General features: G+C 40.3%; 1 protein-coding gene across 3 annotated transcripts in view; it reads right to left on the reverse strand.

The window, feature by feature from the left end:
• The window catches only part of rxraa (retinoid X receptor, alpha a), a 158,085-nt gene that overhangs the window by 96,275 nt on the left and 41,172 nt on the right, over positions 1-20,638 (reverse strand). The window contains exon 1 of one of the 3 annotated variants that reach the window (XM_086300263.1): positions 11,416-11,865. The exons of the other annotated variants lie outside the window; for them this stretch is intronic. Coding sequence (XP_086156389.1) covers positions 11,416-11,443 — 28 coding nt within the window. The 5' untranslated portion in view covers positions 11,444-11,865. Of the gene's footprint in view, positions 1-11,415; positions 11,866-20,638 lie in introns of those variants that run through there. 3 annotated transcript variants of the gene reach the window in all.

Below are 20,638 nucleotides of genomic sequence, written 5' to 3' on the forward strand. Positions count from 1 at the left end.
GCCCCTCTACCCCTTCCTCCTCCAAGCAGCACACATCTTTGTTCCCTGATAGTCCCTTTTAAGTGAGGGCTTTAATAGCCCCCACGGCACCTTAGCATCCACTAGATCCTGCAATAAACATCCATTCTCATTCTCTACAGTCCATATGTGTGTGAGTGTGTGTGTGTGTGTGAGTGTGTGTGTGTGTGTGTGCCACAGAGACGGAGATTAGCTGTCTCTTTTTAATCACTCTTTGGATCAATTAACAATTAACTCTGTTACTAACAATAGCTGCGCTGATGAGGAAAAAAGTCATGCACTGAGTGAAGCAGGACCAAAATAAAGGCAACATGCTTCCTGCTTTCTCTTCCCTGACTTCACACTGATCTGTTTTTCTTTTTTCATTTTCACCCTTACCATCACCTCTCCCTTCCCCTCACTTACATACAATCACTGTCATCTCTGCTGAGCATGCTCCTCTCCCACAGAGTGTGACCCAGCCACAACCCCTGACCTTACTTCTCCCAGACAGCACACTGATTCCCATCTGCTCCACATATACCACTTCATGAATCAGCGTTGGGGACTCCACCCGCAGTACATACACGCTGTAGCATCAGTTAATCATCCCGACGGCATACAAAAGCCAACATGCGTAGACTTGTACACAATGAAATGTGCATGCTCAACCACAGGCAGAAACCGCTTTAGGATCCTCAAATATATTTTTTATAACGTGGCGAGAATAACACCTTCAGCTCGTCATGAAAAACTGACATGAGTCAATGTATATAGTGAAAAATATCTGATATGAAAGCTGAAGACCAAGTGCATGCTTGCGCACACAGACACATCTAAACAGCTGAACACTGCCAATAACAACAACTCAATCGTCAGCCTTCTCCCGTTTCCAGTTCTGGGCTAAAAACAGAAGAACGCATCCCAAATGATAGTTGAACTTGTCAGAGCCGTTCATGCAGGCAACTGTCAGCACTTTGGTATGCAGAATGCTGACGACAAAGACACGGCCGGCACCTGCACGCTTGCCTGTCTGTCTGTCTAGTAAACCTGGTTTTTCAACACTCTTCCCCTAAATAGCACAAACAATATTCTAGATTATGTGGGAGAGTGAAAGAGGAAAAAAAAAAATCTTACTTCCCTTACTCAGGCAGAGATGTAAAGCCATGTATATAATCCATTTACATTATCCTGAATGTTTTCCTTGGTTGCACAATGAGGGGGTTTTAAATAAGCATTTAACTCGGTATTCACTTGATGCGCTTTCTGCATTCATTCATTCTACTTTAGAGTAGCTAAGTAGCCTTGCTCAGTTAAAAAAAGAAATAAGTGCACCCAGCATTGTGGACTCACTGTGGTCAAGATGGGTTTATATTAGAGCAATTTACTATGCGTTTCATGGCTGTCTAGTTATATGCGGCCTTATTGTTTTGTATTAAATGGTTCTACGGTGTGGTTTTATTGCGAGGCCTGTCTGCAAAGCAAATTTCCCAAATGGGACAGTAAAATACTAAAATAGATTATAATAAATACACTGAATATTGAGGCTGAAGGGAGTGAACAGCCACCTAAATGCTCCTGATGAAATGTCACTTGTAGAAAAATGTTATATTTGAAAGCATGCGGTGCTTTTCAAAAGTGGAATAATTAGCACACTAAATTCATCTGTCTTTATGTGATATTGGCACTGCCCTTTGTGTGTGTGTGCATGTGTGTGTTTTATAATCCTTTCTAGATAGACAGCCCTTCCTCCCCCTGCGCTATTAAGAGCCTTCCACCTTTGCACCATTGAGTACATTCCTAAAACCAGACGGCTGTAGCATGGTCTGTAACCACAGGTGACAAAACCCTCCAGACTATCCGCACATGTTCATGTCTACATGTGCACAAGCACACAGGTGCGTGTTGTTAAGCCAGGAGGCCACAGTCTGGGCGGATGTATGAACATGCTAGACCTGTAGGCGTCAACAAACAGTTAATCGGTCTTTCACTACTGCAGGCGGACGAAAAAGCCTACAGAGGGGCCCTGTTATCTCACATGTTATCATTCTGCACTTGTATCTTTCATGCATGAAAATCTGATCTGTGGCAATAGTGCGAAAGCTCCGACTTGTTAGACATATTTAGGCTGCGAGTCTAAATCTGAGCTGACCTTTGTCAATCTTCTTCCGTATGCTAATATCCCTCCATATCTTCAAACTCATCGGTAACACAGACTGGAAGGTAGTTCCTGTAATAGATCTACTGTTTATCATAATTGCAGTCACAGCCTTTAATCTTCCAGGCAGATTTAAAGGGCCTCTGCAGAAGTTGTGCCCAAATCCAGTTCTTTTATTCTAAGGTGGGCATGAAAGTCGAACAAAACTTCCTAATGCCTGGTATTTTGAGAGCTCACAGTTATAGGATGAGGAACTACTCTAGCTGGACAGCAGCTTCAACTATCCTCAATTCAAGCAGGAAAGACTCCAAGGAAAAGAAAAACAAAAAGACAAAAATAATAAACTACAGATTTCTGTAAGTAACTAGCATCACAAGACTGGCAATATAAAATCACTTTTATTTTTTAAGATTTATTCAATTCAATGGAATTTGATTTTTACATATTTCTATATTATATTTCAAAAATTTTGTTTTTATGTATTTATAGAACACCAAACAACAACAACATTTGCATCAAGGCTCTTTATATTGTACAATAACACAAAGAAAATAGAGTGCTGTAATCTTCATATTTAGAGAAACTGAACAGGATGGCAGTTAATGCAAATGTGGACATTTGGAGTGCGTGGCAACTGGGAGCAAATGTATATATATTATTAATGTATAATAATCAATACAGGGAAAAAAGAACAGTCTTGCTCGTGGCTACTGTAAAACTGCCACTATCAACAATATAATCATTTTCTGCAATTGAGGCAGTTGTGAACAGCAAGCACAGTCATTTAGCTGATATGAGGACATTCATTTTTTCCAGTGACCACTGCTAATTTCCCAAACAAATGACCAATAAAACCCATAATGTCATATTTGTCAAGTAAGCAGAAGCGTTTGTTCTGATACAATAGCACAAATTATTAATGAGTAGGTCTCGTAATATGATTGTACAATGTGGCATCATAGTGCTTCGATTAGTGCTAATGATGCAAATCCAAAAAAATAATACAATGTTCCATCAATTCCCCCTAAAATTTAGGATAAATCCTAATAAAAGTTGATTGAAAAGATGCTTGAGCTCCTAAGGTGAAGAACTGTTAAAATAAAAAGGGCTTATGAGGAGTTAACGAGTTTTCTAGACGAGGAAGAAAATAAGCTTCAGAACTTTTCTTTTATTTTGGGAATATTACAATACTTGATAATACCATTTTTTCTGATTAACACTGGGATAACATTAAATCTATGAGGTCCCCTGAAAATGTGTAGACGGCAGAAACACAATGTTAGAGAAGTGAGTCACTGGTTATTATAAGGTACCCGTGTTTGCACCCATGGGCCACTATGCCTTATTCTGTATGGGCCTATTTTATATTGTGACTATTCGCATACAAGTTAATTTTCCAGGTTCAAAAGCTTCTCCGTGTGTTCAAAGTAAGCACATACAGATTCTCTGTCTAAATTTGAAGTTTGAGTTTGAGCTTGTCTCAGATTTGACACTGTGAGTCCAGCTTGGCTCGTTTCATTTCACGGCAGTAGTACCTGGCTGGGAATAGTACAAAAACTGAGGGACAAAGTTTGTGATTCAAATTAGAATCTGGGGATCATTCTTTTATGTGTGAATATATACATATAAATTATATCCAAACATATACATTTGTGAATTGATATTTATTCAGTGGGAGTCACATTACTGCAGTGACTACGACTGTTATTTACAACTGCACCTTTCTCTTTTCACTACTATCACTGTTTCTCCAACACATGAGCCGTGTGTGGAGTGAAGCTGATAAAACACAGAGGAAGTGAAATAACATTAAACAAGTTGACAAAAACTCATTATGTAATCTTAAGTGTAAAAAAAAAGTGTTACTCCCATTTTAAAGAGAGTGAGATAGAGAGAGAAGCCCGGCGAGGAAAGTGTCATCGTCTGAGGTTTTCAGTCGTGTCAACTCAGTTAACCTCAATCTGCCAGCATAAAAAGAAATGCCGCCATGAAATATTTCCAAACTGTTTTCAGCCTTTTGTTGTCGTCACCCTCCATGCTGTACTAGCTCACCTGCACCTACTGCTGATGTGCAGCTTTGTAGGCCCAAACTTTCTACTTTTGGAAATCAGGATCAGACCAATATCTATCTATATTCTATATTTAATTCAAATATAACACTGATGCATCATAAATGCACATGCACACTATATATTTTTTAACAAGACATAATGTAGAATAATGTGTCTGGGGTTGTTTCAGTCAGTAGCACAAGGTTCAGAGGACAGTAGTGTGGAGTCAGCTGGTAGCTTCATGAAATGTTGTGTTACTCATATTTTTAAGTATTTTGTGAAATAAACTGCCTGAAAGTAATGGTTATACCGCCAGTTTCATTTTTAAGACTACAGCTTAAGAGTCTCAGAGAGCACCAGTTGATACATACATTTATGTCTTCACTCTGTAAAAAAATCAGATTTCAGCAAAAATCCCAGCTATTCCTGTCATTTCTAGTGATGCTGACAAAACCAGCATTGAACAGAGTGTAGTAAACTTAAAAGTAAAAAAACTTAAGAAATAAAAATTACAAATACCGGTAATAAAAAACAAACTTAAAACCATCACCTATGCATATAACATATGCAAATACAGCATTTGAACATTAGGCTTAAAATAAACAAGCCAAACAAGGCGATCCCAAGCACAAGAAAGTAGATAGCGGAGGAGGCCGATGTCAGTCAAGATACGCATTTGATGGTGCACAGGTGAGAATGGACATAACTCTCACTCTTTGCTCTCAAAACTGCTGCCTTGTCTTGCACCCAAACATCCGCCCACTGACACAGAGTCATACTTGCACATACAGAACATAACCAGGGAGTTTCGCATGCTCTTTTCGTGGCCTTGCGCCCAGCAGTGCATGAAAGTCCACCCCCATGGTATCTGGCAAGGTGACAGACACGGTAACAGAGTTGGTGATGGTGTTGGTGAGGAGAGAGGAGAAAGGAGAGCGTGGGACACGCTGGGACACCTTTCACTGCTCGTGACCTCCAAAAGAAACTGCGACGGAGCAGCATGAGACAATCTTAATCATCTTACTCCGTTTCTGCTGTGGCAGCCTGTGTGCACATGTACATATTATACATACGGACGCATGTGGGACATGTTTGAAAAAGACTGCGCAAATACATTTGGTTATTGATCAATTAACAAATGAATGGTAATACACCCATCCAAAGATCTGTAGGAAAAAAAGGTATAAATGAAACTCAACAAATTAAGCAATTTGTTAAAAAATAAATAAAAATTCTGTTGTTCTCATTGGGGCCAATTACTAGTGGCTTGAGGAATAGCAAGTGGGCACGAGGAAGTATAATGACACGGAGGAGCACAGCACATCTAGGATTCTCTCCTTTCGTCCTCACTCCCGAGCGAATACTCATCAAAGCATGTGTGCTCATAGCATAATTAATAAACACATCATAACCGCTAAACAGACAAGTTATTTTCATGAATTACTGCAATCGCAGAAGCAGAGTCGACAGTTGTTTTCATTACTGCAAATATGCCAACTTGAGGGATGCGCAGAAGAGGACAGGGTAGTTAGCTTCTGACAGCCCCCCGTTTTCTCGTAGCATCTTAATTTCATAACAGAAGCCTAACATCCAGCGCTCTTTTTGTTATTCCTTCTTTTAATTGTTACTGTCTCGGCCTGCATTGACTTTCTTGTCCTTTTCCTATTCTTTTTTGCGATGCACACAGAAAAGAGAGTTTTGGCTTGAGTAGGGCAAACCGACCTTGCTCTCAATTCGAATTATGAGTGTGATCTGGTCAAATCCCCACAGAGACTCCGTTTCCACTTCAAAAGAGTGGCTGTACGCACCCTGAATAATGCCAGCCCACAGAAAAGCCATTCAGACACTCTCAGGACCTGCAATAAACCCCGAGACCAGTCGAGCTCACAAGATTGCAATACAGAACACATAAGTGCTCACAGCAACGACCAAGTTTCTGAACAAAGTGTGGCTGTAAATGATGAAGTCGATTTAATCAACAACAATTAAGCAGTTAGTGGCTGCATGAATAATATATAAGAAATATTCTCCCATTCAAGCACTAAAATACGTGCTTTTTTGCTACCGCTTTTATTTATTTATATATATATATATATATATACACATATATATATATATATATATATATATATATATATATATATATATTGACCTTTCTGCTCTTTGATTGAGTAGAACATGTAAGCAGTGGGTCAAGGTCACCTTGGGCTCTGAGCATTTGTGGCACTCGTCTATTAGCATTTTATAAATAGACTCATCCTTAGTCGATCTAAGATCCTATCAAAAAGATAGGAATATAAAAAAAATGAAGAAAAGGTTACTCAAAAAAGAAAGGTGAAGAAAATAAAAAAAAACTACGCGCTACTGTCTTTAAAATTTTTAAAGGCCAGATCAAATGCCAAAGGCAAATTCTTTAAATGATCAAGTATATGGGGAGCAAAGGTCAAGGTCTGTGGTGCAAAGTTCAGTGTGGCCACAATCAATAAAGACCTCCTGTGAGCAAGGAGCTTCTTACACAAATAATTAACGAGCCTTTGAATCATTCCATGATTTGTGCATTAGAAAGGCTCCAAGCACTTTCTGATTCGTACTATGTTTAGAACATAAACAAGTGTGGGCTGCAGAACAGAGATGGAGAGAAAAGCGTGACAGACTAAATATGCACGGTTTTATCTGAAGCCAGTGTGGCTTCTTAGTCATGAAGTATAATTACTGATCAGCACAGATGTTCCTTTAAAAAAAAAAAAAAAAAAAAGCAAAAAAACAAAACACTTTCTGGTCTACATGTGTTTGGTGCGCTCAAAACTGAACATAAATCTATTTTTTTCCTCTCATATAGTTAGGTTTGGATGATGGCATGGGTGATGGGTGGGAAAGTGAAGGGCGGGCACGTAGAAGGTGAGCACATTTTCTTTGATTTGCTTGAGTAAGAGGCCTTGTGGGTGAGACTGGGAGAGGAGAAAAAGAGAAAGGAGCTGGAGAGAGAGAGATGTCACTTTAAGCCATTAAGTCTTGCAATAAAACCCCTCCAATAAAAATGACAGCTGCAGCCCCTTTTTCCTCAAAAGGGGAGCAAAAGCATCACATCAGGAACAAAAAACTGGACGGCCGTAAAAGACAAACTTGGCCAAATGCTTTTGGCAGTGTAATTCCATCAGCCCACTCCCACCACCACTACCACACACACACACACACACACACACACACACACACACCCTCCAGACACACAGCTTCTTGCAGTATTCGCTTTGTTCCTGAGTTACTGCCAGAAAAGGAATGTAGCCTTCAGAACCCCCACCCCGCCTCCTCATCAACCACTACCACTGCAAATCTCACTTTTTCATCAAACACCATGAACTTCATTGATTGTGCACATCTGTGACTATGTATGATGGGGGTACCTTATGTTCCCTCAAACAGAAAGCACCAAAGAGTTTAGCTCCATTGAACTCGGGAAAAACAACAAACACCTCTTCAGCAGGCCTAGAGTGAGCAATCAGACGCTTTGCAATAGTGTTAAGCTTAGTTTGTGCTTGCCACCATGTGATTACAGCTCACTTTGGTGGCACTTTGGCTGGCCAGATATCTCCCAATTTTTGAACCCTCGTGCGCAGAAAAGGTGGCGCAAAGGCAACGGTGCATGAGTAGTGGAGGGAGACTGCTGCAACAGCTGGAAAAGATGAGACTTTTTAGTAGAAAACTGTTGAAAACCTAAAGATGTGTGTGTGTCTGAATGATGTACTTCATATTGTTACTCTCTCTATTGTGATTCCAACGATGCAGTAGTGTATTATTGTTAGCAGTGACACCTATTAATTAGGAAAAGAATGCAGCTAGTCAAGTCCATCCCAAATGTAAACGTGTGCACTGTGATCAAAGCATCACGCAACCATGGCTTTAAATAAAGGATATTAAATTTAGTCCCATTAATGACTACAAAGGGAAATTAGAATTTTACATCAACATAGTTTAGGAATATGCTTGTGTTTATTGGGACTGTATGCCCAGGTAGCCTTGTTTGAAATACAGGTCTGACTGAACTTTTTTTCAGTTCTACACCATCGCTACCATGCAGACAGTAATTTGACTACCATGCCTGAATAAAACAAAGTTTCATTATAAAAAGTAACACCCTGCACCTTGCATGCAACGTCTATCACCAAACTTTTTTTTTCTTTTTTCTTTTTAAATTCTGCATCTGCTTGAAGCACAACTCACTATACAGACAACATCTAAAATGAAGCGGGCCAAAAATTACTTAAAAAATTGATCTGAGTGATCTGAAAGGCAGACTAAAATTAGCAAAAGGGAACTTTATCGCTGTCTTATTCACAAAGAGTCACCACACTTTGTGAACAGCTCCCACAATCAAACCAGGAATCTTTCACTTGTTAGGTAAATGTGAAAACCACAAACTGATATACTTGTCAATTAGTTTTGTTTTGTTTTTATTAAATCAATTCTTTTGTTAAAGACTTTTTTCTGTTTGGAAACATTTCATCTGTTTCCATCATATACATATTTGCTGTTTTTAAATCACGTCTTAAAACATATCTATTTACCTTGGCTTTCAGCACAGCAGGACTTGTTGATGTCTCTTATTACGTTTCTTATTAATTATATTATTTTTTAATTTTAGTGCGTTATAAGTAAAGATGCTATGCTATATATTTGATGCATCAAATACACAATTAATTATAAATATGGCTCTACATTTCTTACAGTAGTCTGTGACTTACTGTAATCAGGACAATTTTATTTAATTGTCCAAATGTGCCTCTGAATGCACTACACTGTGAATAACATACTCTACAGCATCTTCTCATTTTCGACCACTGATATAATTAATTATAAACAAAAGTCAATATGACCAATAATAGCCGGGCACGCACAACATTTAGCTGGTGAGATTTCATTAAGAAAGACTTCCTAGATGTTGACATATTAGCCATGAAATAATCAACCAAACAGACACTCAATACTTATGGAGCAAATGACTTTGAGAGGAAAAAAGACTTGAATTCGGCATGGTTAAAAACCTCTCCTTTCCTTTCATGTTCCAAAATGTTTATTTCACTGACAGACTCTAAGCCCAGTAATTCTCGGACAAAAGGACACATTCTCCTTTTAATGTCATCCATTCAGTCGCCACAGTTTATTGCCAGATATGAATGGAGGATGGTAGACAGTGGGATTAGGCAGCGCATGAGCATCCAGTACTGGACATACGGTGCCAAAGAGAGGTGTCGTCATCGCAGCCAACAAGCGATCTATAATTGTAAAATGTACCGTGTGTCATCTGAAACAGTATCACAATTTCTAATGTGGTATGACAGATAATTACCCGGGTAAGCGCTTAATCAATAAATTCAAGGACTTTGCAGATAACGGCGTCCTTGAATTAACAATAAGCGCTCGAGTGGACCTTTGATAGAGCAAGTGCAAAAATAAACGGCAATTTAAGGACACACAGATTAAGACTATAGGCGATGAAGAAGTTGCTGATACAGCACGTAGCGCAGCTTGAAGGGAAAGATGTGGGCCAACTCTGATGGGAAAGTGTCGAGCCTTACACCAGCCAGATACCACAGACTTTCAGATACCACTTTGTTTTCCATATACGCTCCACGGACCACTCTGGTGCTCAATTAGGTAAAGTGAAACTTGAATCACTTTCAGCATGGACACACAATACACTTGCACCTGTAATAACAGCCTGTCAGTGTGTGTCACACTGGCGGTTTAGCGTATTTCTGAGAAGCCACATAAAGGGCGCTGTGGCAACAGTGTCAGCAAGCGAGGCCTGTAACTGAAGAAAGCCGCCCAGTGCCTCAGAAGTCCCTGTGAATCTCCTTGGTGCATACAGGCAGCTGATGATATGTGTCAAGGTGTAACACGATGCCCCCATGAAAGTGCAGCAGACACAATAAAAAGGGCTCGCCTACAGCTCTGTGCCCGTCTGGAACAGGGGACAAGGGTCTGTTTCATTCACTTTGACAAACTTACAGTAGCAGTCATAATTAATGATTTACGTTGTTCTGTGTCTTTAAGCTGGAAAAATGCAAATGACCCAAATATTTAAACATTAGATCTAAACAAAAACACAGGCACTTATTAAAAATATGTTGCATCAGCTACTAGAAATTATTACTCCTGTGTAAATACCCTGTTCTCCTTTACTTTCTGGAAAATTAATGTGACTAATGTGACATTTGTCACATACAGGACCCTTCACAAACGGAGACCTTAAGTGGAAAATTCACCTCCTTTAAAAAACACAAACAAAACTATACTCAGAGGTTCCTACACCTGTGTCACCTGTGTGTGCTGGCCTCAGGTTGCCAGTAGTTCGTTTACCTGAGCAGTGTGCTAGGAGATGTCAGGCAATGTTAGGAGAATTTTAAGCTCGGGAGCCAAGTTTTATACTGCCTGTTTAAACCACAAGTACAAACGGAAGTCAATTTAGCCGCGAGGTAAACCAAGTCACGTTTTTTTGTTTTCCTTTATGTTTTATTAAGGACTGCCACTTCAACACAACGCACCGCTAGACTTCCACAACGCAAAAGCGAGGCATATTCTGCTTTAAGGATGGTAACATAAGTTAAAAAAAAACCCATAAACAAATAAATACATTGCCCGTCCTCTAAAAGGTACATGTGTCTGTTACGCGTATAATTTATCAATTCCTGCTTGCTAGTTTAAAGCTTCACCTCGGTGTGCATTTTTCCCCCTCATGAAACTTACAAAAGTGTCGACGGCCAAAGTCAAAGCGTAAAGTTTTCTTGCTTCTTTTTTTCTTTCTAGAGTTGATTTCACAGCAGCGCACGCGAGGAATGCGCGCTCTACAGCGAGCGTTGTCATCTGTATCACAGCCAAATGTCATCAGCTCAAACGGCTGAATTATAAGCGCAACACCGCGAGGATAAGTCTGCTTTGACACAAAGATAAACTACAAGTCCGCGTCGGAGGTAAAATTCTGTACAGCCACGGCCGCTCCGCCGCGTCAACAGCCCCAAACGTGTAGATGCATTTTGGCAACTCGCTCCACGCGCTGTCAAAAGACAGAAAAGGGGGCAAAAAAATATCAGAAAAAGACAAAGAGACGCAGAGCGAAGACACGTTGCACACTAATATACGGACTCAAGTGCGATCACAAAACTACCGCGTTCATATTAAAACGATGCAATGTCATTAAACAAACAAACTTACCCAATGACAAGAATGGTTTGGTTTCCATGTCTAACTCGTAGGTTAGCTCATGCCAGCTGAAACCACCGCGTTTGGGAGTTTTCTGTTTTTTTCTACAGGCGGCTGCTCGAATAGACCAGACCAGGGCGCTGCTGCTGCTGCTGCTGTTGACTTCTCGAAGAAGACAGAATTTGCTCAAAGCGGTAAAAGTGACAGATCGATGTGTGATGGTCTCCGAAGATAACCTAATGTCTCTACCTCTGTTTGCTCACTCTGCTGCTGCGCTCACACTCCTTTCCTCTCCCTCTCACGCTCAGTGTACAACTCCAACTACTGGATCTGCACTGCAAAAGGGACCTGCGCAGGGGGTACTCCCACAAACGTAGACCGGGCTGCAGCGACACGGAGAGAAACTGGAGGCTCGCTGCGTGAACTTTGAAATGAGCAGCGTGTAAAGAAGGGTGGACGAGACCGCACGGCGCAGTCCATTCCGAATATGAAAGTTTTCGAAATCAAGTGGAATCAGTTCAGCAGCTGAGTAGCAGCTACTTACTTTTTCCACCGCTTATCTCTTGTTATTTTAACCTGGTCACACGTGTTGAACCTCGGCTATTGGCTCAGCAGACACATTTTTCAACCGCATTTACTCACTGCCGAGGGCAACACGAAATGAAAACACGAAAAGCACATTGAGCTACACAACCGGAACTGGGATTTTGGTGGAATTGTAACCAATCTAAGTCCCATCTCATATGTGCTTTTATAGATTTAAGTCACTTTTTTGGAACTCTGGTAAGAGGACATTTGACATTCTTCTTTCAATGTTCTGCGCATTCAAATGGTGAATGAAAAAGTCAACAAAGCCATACATTTCTTCTCCTGCCACTAGATACTCAACAAATCAAATTTTAACCAGTGGAAAAAAGGAAACTGAGTATTACTACACACTCCAACTCTTAACAATGAGTTATTATATTTATACATCGTGAAGGCCAATAAGAAAAAAGGGCAAGGAAAGACTTCTCACTACTTCCCTCAACTCCTTCCACTGTACATCTGGTCATATGTATTAAATTCCTACTCTAGCTTTCCAAAAAGGAAAAATTAGAAAGGACAAAATATGCATTTATCACAGATACAAAAAAAGTTTAGGTTAGAGTCACAGAATCCCCTCTAGGCTGTAGCTTTACAGCAAGCAGTAGCACACTCATTTGCATAACCCTCACTGCATTAGGCCAATGTGCAGTCTAGATCATTCCTCTGTTATTGTTCTCTGTGCCATATCTGTGCAGTGCCAGTGGATTCATGTCACATCCACCTTGTGTGCTCCTCCTCCCCCTCAACATTCACACATGAACCAGGAACATGTTTCAGGAGGGTGAAAAATGTCCTTTCTTTGGCACAGATTGAAAGGGGGGAGTAGCTCAGATGCAAGGTTTGCATTTTCCCTTATGCGGTGCATATTGGAGCAGTGGAATGTAGGCATACGCCTCCTGCAGCCATCCTCTAGGCCTCTGTGATGAGCCTGCTCCTGTTACAAACTTGAAGGTGTTCGCCACGTTTGTACTGAGGCAAGATACATAATTAATGCAATGCATGGCACATCAAAGATCAAAGACAGTTGTGCAAAAAAAAAAGGGAGAGGGAAATTAAGTCTGACTGGGCACTGATTCGAGGTGTGTTTGTGCACGTGTGTGAAAGAGAACGTCTATGTTTCTGTGGTGTACAGTGGCATGGGTGGGGTGTCTATGTGTGGGGGTGGTGGGGGACTACCCAGAAGATTGTCCGTTGTGTTTGTGTGAATTTTTCTATCATCTTTCTTCCACATTATGCAAACACAGCTCCATCTGATTATTGATAACTGCTGAGGATGTTAAGTGAGTTGACACGCTGGGTGAATGCGCACCAGAAGGGGCTGGAGAGAGCAATTGGGCATCCTGTTTGTACTTAGCTGAGTAGACAGTTTTGCCTTGGGCTTTCACTGTGTAATATAAGACAGACATAACACAATCCTTTTAAACACCTCGATCAGGCTGGGTTCTCTCATCTTCCCGCTAGAGCAGGCTATTTAATCCTCAGCTTGGGCTGTGATTAATAGCACTTTGACCCTTAACCTTCATCCATATAAATTTTCTGGAGGCTGTTGTGGCTCTTCCAAAGTTGTCACACCTCTCCTCCTAGATGCCTGGAGTATACACTTTCTCTAAATATCTTTTGGTTTAGTTCTTGCTTCTTGCCTTCTGCTTTTGTTTCTCCGCTTTATGCAATGTGTTTGAACCTCAGGGGATGAGAGACCACCACTGATATGATACACTCTGCTGTGGTTGCTTTGACAGCCCCACCTCCTCTTTCCCACTCCCTTGAAATGAGTGATAAATGAGACAAGGTCTCCTTTATAGTATGACCATTCACAACAAACTCATCCATAAAAGTTATTATGGCATCCTTTAGTGGCAGTGACATGGATACCAAAAACTGAAGATTGTACAGATATATACAGATATTTTTTTAAATCTCAAAAATGATTAATGCTGAGAAACACGTCAGCATCAGATCCTGAAGGTCTGAAAGGAACTAAATATTTTAAGACTAGTGAAATAAATAAACAAAAAACTAAACCAAGGTTGTTAACAAAATAAAAGAAAGCAAGCTGCCACACAAAAAGTAGAATTTGTTCTTATCTGGAGGACGTGTAACTTCTCTTTTTTAAAAATGTGACTTCAATTAAGTGGGGGGGGGGGGGGGGGGGTGTGCTACGAGGAACACAAAAGCATTTTAGATCATTAGCCTGTTTGCTGAGGTGTTCAGCATTGTCCGCCCCAAGGGAAGGTCTTGATCGTCACAGCCCCGGGTTCACATTCCTTAACCCTCAGGGTCAGGGCTTTGTCTGAGGATAGCACTGAGGCAACTTCCCCTGCGGAAATCAACAAGAGCAGCTGACACACTGAAGGCTGGAGACACTCACAGAGACAGGAAGAAGTACCACTACACACAAAGAAGCAAGTACATGGTCAATCTTGCCTATTTTCTCTTAAAAAAATGAGACAAATTTTAAGGCAATGTGTAAAAGGATAACAGCAGAGTGTGTGTATGTTTGAAGGCATTACATTCAGTGCACATATCCATCCTTTTACCATAATTTCTGTACAGTTCAAACAAAAAAGGAGTCATGCTTGTGATGTGTTGTGTACACAAGACATATATCATTACGTTTACCTTCATTTGTATCAGGATTACAGTTGGACATTGTGTGTGTGTGTGTGTGTGTGTGTGTGTGTGTGTGTGTGTGTGTGTGTGTGTGTGTGTGTGTGTGTGTGTATGATAGCAGCGATGTTGATTCAGCAATTTCATAATGCACTTTTCCTTTCAAATCACAAATGAAAACATAAACCTATTTTGAAACAATCGTTGGGTTGCAGTCGTACGTCTGCAGTGCTCATTTCATCCCATATATACATTGCCAGTTTTCAACACTCTATTTTCATTTCATTGGGGTAGATAAAAGCTTTGTGGATATCGGCCCATCAAATCAAACTGATAGATGGAATGAATCTAGGCATATGTCCAAGAAATGGTAGAAAAACCCCCAGTATTTTCTTAAATTATTACAGCACATTCTGCTAAGGGCTGTTATCAATACTAAACATTACATCAGCTCTATCACTGTTTTACCATGCTGGGTTTTGAATGCTGCCACAGGCAGATGAAACTCCCTCAATGGAACAGTCTGAAGCTCAGACATGCATCATTCTTTAATATCATATTAAAGTGAAATTGGCTACATTTAAACAGACATGATGATAAATCTCATATGCAGTTGGCCGAAACAGGTTTTATCTTGGAGGGGAGAATCACCTTCCCTGAAGAGCATCATCTTCTCACCTGCGATTGAATCCAGCATTATTGCATGATGATGGAGCTACTGTGCTCCTGGAGCCGACAGATTGAGAGGTTAAATTATGGCTGTGCAAAGGGTTGAAGGTGTAGTCAAACATTTCTTTCTTTTCTTTTTTTTAACCATCCCCTTCTTCCTCTGTAATGGTGTGGATGAGGATGATCGAAATAAGAAAATAGATGCGTTAGATTTTATTTTCAGATATTATTTTCCAATAAATATAAAAAATATGAATTTATTTTGATAGAATAAGCCATATTTTCGTTCCTTCTCCCCTTAGTCATAGATGCATGAACTGTCACCTGCAGGATGTCCCATTTCTACCAGCAATCCATCCAAAACAGAGAACCCGTCTGTCTTTTGTGCACAGAAACTAAGAAGTGTGGGTAAAAAAGTATCTGCACAGACTCATAAAGCAGATCTGACAGCCATCTAGATCAGCAGTTATTTCAACTATATTATCCATCACATCTTTTTGTTGTTTGCAGCATTAATATGTTCACTGAACAGATTTTGCAAAAGGATTTTTTTCAATGCAATGCTGCCATTTTGTTTTGCAAAGCTTGGCTGCTTCGTGTCGCATTGTTGCCAGTCCTGCTTCCTAATCCTGCTTTGATTTGCAGCATTGTAACTAGAAATCAGAGCATGTCCTGCAACAAAGCATAGGTCCCACACAGTTTGAATAATTTGGAGGTGGCATTTGATTAGCTGGATAACAGTCTTTTTAATACTTGTATCTAAAATCTTTGTGACAAATAACTTTTTTAACATGCTGCAGCTGCTGTGTGGGGTAACTGAATACACAGATTTGGACACATTACAATCTAAAAATAACAATTAAGTGGAATGAATAAATATTTAGCTCTAAAGCTAGGATTTACATTTTCAAATTATTTAATATGGCTATAACGCTCTTCGAAACTCTTATGTGTTCAAAGTGACTTCCTTTCCAGTCAGCACAGTACAGCTGACTGAGAGTGTGACTCTGTTGGACTTCAGCTGGGTAAACACTCCCTACTGAGGCCAGAGATCTTGTGTACACACAGGGCACAGCACACATTCAGCAAGGGGGGCCTCACAGCGCTGTGAGGATGGATGGTATAACAAGGCCAGAACAGTCAAAATATGACGAGAGACCACCCCATCTGCTGAAACCATTAAGTCCCGATGAACAGATACAGGCTTTGGTTGGGGTCTAGATGTGTCTGCTCCACACCTATTGCCTGCTTATACATGCCTGTTTACAAAGATGCAAAATGCACACATCACACGTTGAGAGATTCTCAGACTCCCAGTCAAGGAAATTGACTCAATGGTGCTTGAAAGAGAGTCATTTCACTGAAAGCAACATTAGAATGAAGTGGAGTAATAGGACCCCTCTTCTCTGGCTTCCTGCACACTCACCTTCAGACCAGTTCCGTCAGTTGCAGCTAATAATAAACCCCTGTGAGTCAACTGTGGTGGATGTGACACCGATAATACATTTTTATTTGCTAAAATCAAAGTCATTTTTCATGGGTTTGAAAGGAAACCTGTGGAGATAAGCCTCAGTGTTAGTGTGTGGGTAGTCCAGTTAGCCAAGTAATGCTAGCCATCTATCCATCTATCCATCTATCTATGCAAAACTGGTACAAGATTAAAGAGCAACAAAAAAGGGTGTAATGTCTAGGTAAAAAGATGCTGTTATGGGAGAGGACTCCTGTGTCTCCTCATTGGTCTCCTTTGGCACTGATGCAACAGTAACTCTAGTTGCAAAATAATGAAATGGGAGGGACAGCTCAGTCTCAGAAATGCCCCAACCAAGTGCGCCAAGGCAAACATACCAAGAGACATGCAAGCAGCTTCTTCTCAGTAAGTCGCTGTCTATTCTCCTTTCTTTTTTTCTTTTGAAGTACACAGAAAAGGATCATTATCTCTCTTCAGTATAATTCTAAGATAAAATGATATGACACAATGATAATAATAAAATACATATACTGCAAGTAAACAATATTGTCCAAAATATCAGTATGCTTTACACACCCACAAACAAAGCAGCAAGATCTCAGGAGCTTTTTAGATAACACACTTAAGACCAGAGTTGGGAAGGTTACTTTTAAAATGTATTCCACTACAGATTACAGAATACATGCCCCAAAATGTATTCTGTAACGTATTCCGTTACGTTACTCAATGACAGTAATGTATTCTGAATACTTTGGATTACTTAACATATTATCATGCTTTTTTTCAATTACATGAATGTGATTTATTACTATTACTGAAGACTACTCGCCATAGCAATATCAACTAGATTTTAAATCTTAATATAAAATGAGTAACAGTAGGGTGGACATTGCAGCGAAACTATTCCGCGCTTATATAAAACAGGTCCGCGGCTCCGAACCGTAGTAAAGGGACCTCTGGCTAACATGTCGGGTTCGTGTCGGGCTTGTAGCCGTGAACTAGCTTTACTTTGTTGTCTGGGTCAAGTTTGCTAGCGAGAGACAGAGAGAGGCGTTGAAAGGCTGCTTATTGTTTCGGAGGAAAACACGAACACAGTGTACAGTCGAGTCTTAATAGCTTACTTACAACTGGGCTGGTCAGGCACTCTTTTTGGCTGAAGTGGTTATTATTATATTTACATGCTTCCAGCTCCCGTTTCTGCCCGGTGACAACTCCACTCTCCTTTTTCTCCCTCCCTGGCGCTCACAGACACATAAATGTCCATTCTCCCTGCAGCACGGACTACACTGCCCATGAGGCTACATTCTTTAGGACGTTGCCTGTAACGCTCTGCTATTGCCTTCATATTAAATCATTTTTAAAAATATTTCCTCACGTCATTGAGACACAGGCATTTGAGCCTCTTAATGCGTGTTTTGTTTGGGTTTCCACCGGCGTGGAATTACCAAAGATAGAGAGGGCATAGCCTAATATATGAAACAGGAAAAGGCCGCTGGGTAATCCCTTTATTTCACCAAAGTAACTGTATTCTGAATAGCACCTTTTTAAACGGTAACTGTAATGGAATACAGTTACTCATATTTTGCGGTACATGTACTCTGTTACTCCCCAACACTGCTTAAGACTAAAACATATGATTTTTTTCTTGGAAATTATTACGTTTAAACATATTTCTCAAAATTAAAATGACATTTATTTTTAAACTTATAAACTAAGTTACATAAAGTCAACTGTTTTTACATGCAGTAAGAAAAGAAAAACAAATAGTACCTATTTACAGAGAGTAATTCCATAGACAAACATCAAGAAGCATGCAAGAGACACACAAAACATGCAATATTTCATTTACACAATTAGCAGTTCCCTCAGTGCAATTTTTAACATACAATTATACAGATTTATTTCAATGGTATGTTGAGGGGCAGCCACTTTCTATCCTATAATGTCCAGTCATGGGTAAAATGTAAGTTATTACTCGATACATCGCAGGGTAATTTGCTGGAAAACCCTTCTTCTTCATCCATACACTTGCATATATATGAACACTACATTGGCATTTTGTCTGCATGTGTCACTACAGTAATCTAACAAAAAATTTCATTGGTAGGTATAAGCCGGAGGCCATGACTCTGACTAACTGGTTAATTTTACACAGTTCTTGCTTGTGCAAAAGCCTTTTTTTTCGTCCCTGAAGGAATTCTGGCATTCTTCAAAAGTCACGGAGACCATAAGCCAATCAGTATAGCTGGCTTTCATTACTCATATTTTGATTCAGTTCTGACTCTAGCTACACACACACACACACACACACACACACACACACACACACACACACACACACACACACACACACACACACACACACACACACACACACACACACCAAAAATCCTTAAAAGTATCATTGTAACATTAAAAATTAAGAACATCATGAGTCTTTAGTAAAAGTAAGAGTGACTTAGTAATGAACAAGTTATTTTACTCAGAGGCAATATAGTGAATTTAAAGTTTCAAAAGTCAAAAAAGAAAACAAGAAACAACCACACATTTTTCAAGACTTTTCATTTAAAAGCAGCTTTATCTTGTCAGCTGACTACTGGAGAGCTGCTCTTCCTTCACACATTATCTGCCTGTGAACTGTGAGCCTAGGCGATGTTTGTGTGTGTGTGTGTGTGTGTCTGGGCCACACTCTCGTTGTGATTTATAGCTCCTCTCACACTCTCCCCTTCTGTCTGCTGGTCAACTGCCACAGTAAAGGCAGCTACAATGAACGGCTATGAAGAACCATAAATCTGGACACTTCCTACCACTGTCTCCCATTTCAAGGGGAAGCCTGTCCTGTTGCAAACATGATTAACCCTCTTCCTCTTTGTCCACAACCCCTTGCACACAGCTTCCAAACTCTGTCTCCTTTCCCCCCAAAAAGAGGCCCTGTTGCAGGGAAAAGCAGAGCCTCCTTCACACCTCTGAGGCGAGGAACCCTCCAGATTTGCCATTCCTTCCCCATGCAGGAAATAACCATTAATGTTAGACTATGGCTGTCAGATGTTAAAACTGAGAAAAAAGAAACCTAAATGTATAAATTGTTTTAACAGCAAAACAGTAAAAGTATTCATAGAAGGATGAAAATGGTACCCGAAAGGCTCATAGGCTAAACTTTACATAATGCTTCAGACCTGTAAACACTGTGGGTAAATAAATAGTTACAAATAATGTGAAGACAAACAAAACAAAACAGTCAATCTGAGGAGTTACAGCATTCCTCCCCTGCAATATGCTAGGTATAAAAGCTAAAGCCTTTAAAAAAACTTTTCTCCCAATGACAATTTAAGAAAAAAGTTTTCAAAGGGATTTAGAACCAGAGGACTTCTTCAAGATGAGTGAAACGATATTCCCAGCATGCCAATTTGCAGCTTAGCAAGGCAGTTTGCTTGGTGCGGGGAGGTTTTCAGAGCCAGAATAAAGACATGTTGTCATTGAGCTGCCCGAATACATCTATGAAATTTCAGATGAAAAAGGGAGGAGGGTGTGCTGTCAGCAGCAAACGGGTCCTTCAGTGAACTGGGGCAGCAGACCATAGCCTGAGCCTCCAGCTGAAGTCCCAGCCTGTACAGTCTACCCATGACCAGAGGAGACACACACACAAATGAAGCACATACTCATAATAATCATCCCTGAGCACACAAAAGGACACTGGGAGGCTAACTATACGACCACCTGCCTACTCACACCCACACACATACACATAAAGACACACATGCACGTTCAAATGTACGCATACCCACACGCCCAATCATTAATAATGTAGAAGCACACACAGATGCTTGATCTCCTTGCTGTCAGTCAGGCTTTTTTATATTGGGTTCCAGCTGAGGACACTGATGTAACGTTCTTTGAAAAACT

Source organism: Aulonocara sp. 'chitande type north' Nkhata Bay, linkage group LG7 (genome assembly GCF_057382095.1).
Source record: "Aulonocara sp. 'chitande type north' Nkhata Bay isolate Kocher_YH1m ecotype deep benthic linkage group LG7, A_spYH_male_GT1.1, whole genome shotgun sequence".
In the NCBI taxonomy this organism is placed as follows: Eukaryota; Metazoa; Chordata; class Actinopteri; order Cichliformes; family Cichlidae; genus Aulonocara; species Aulonocara sp. 'chitande type north' Nkhata Bay.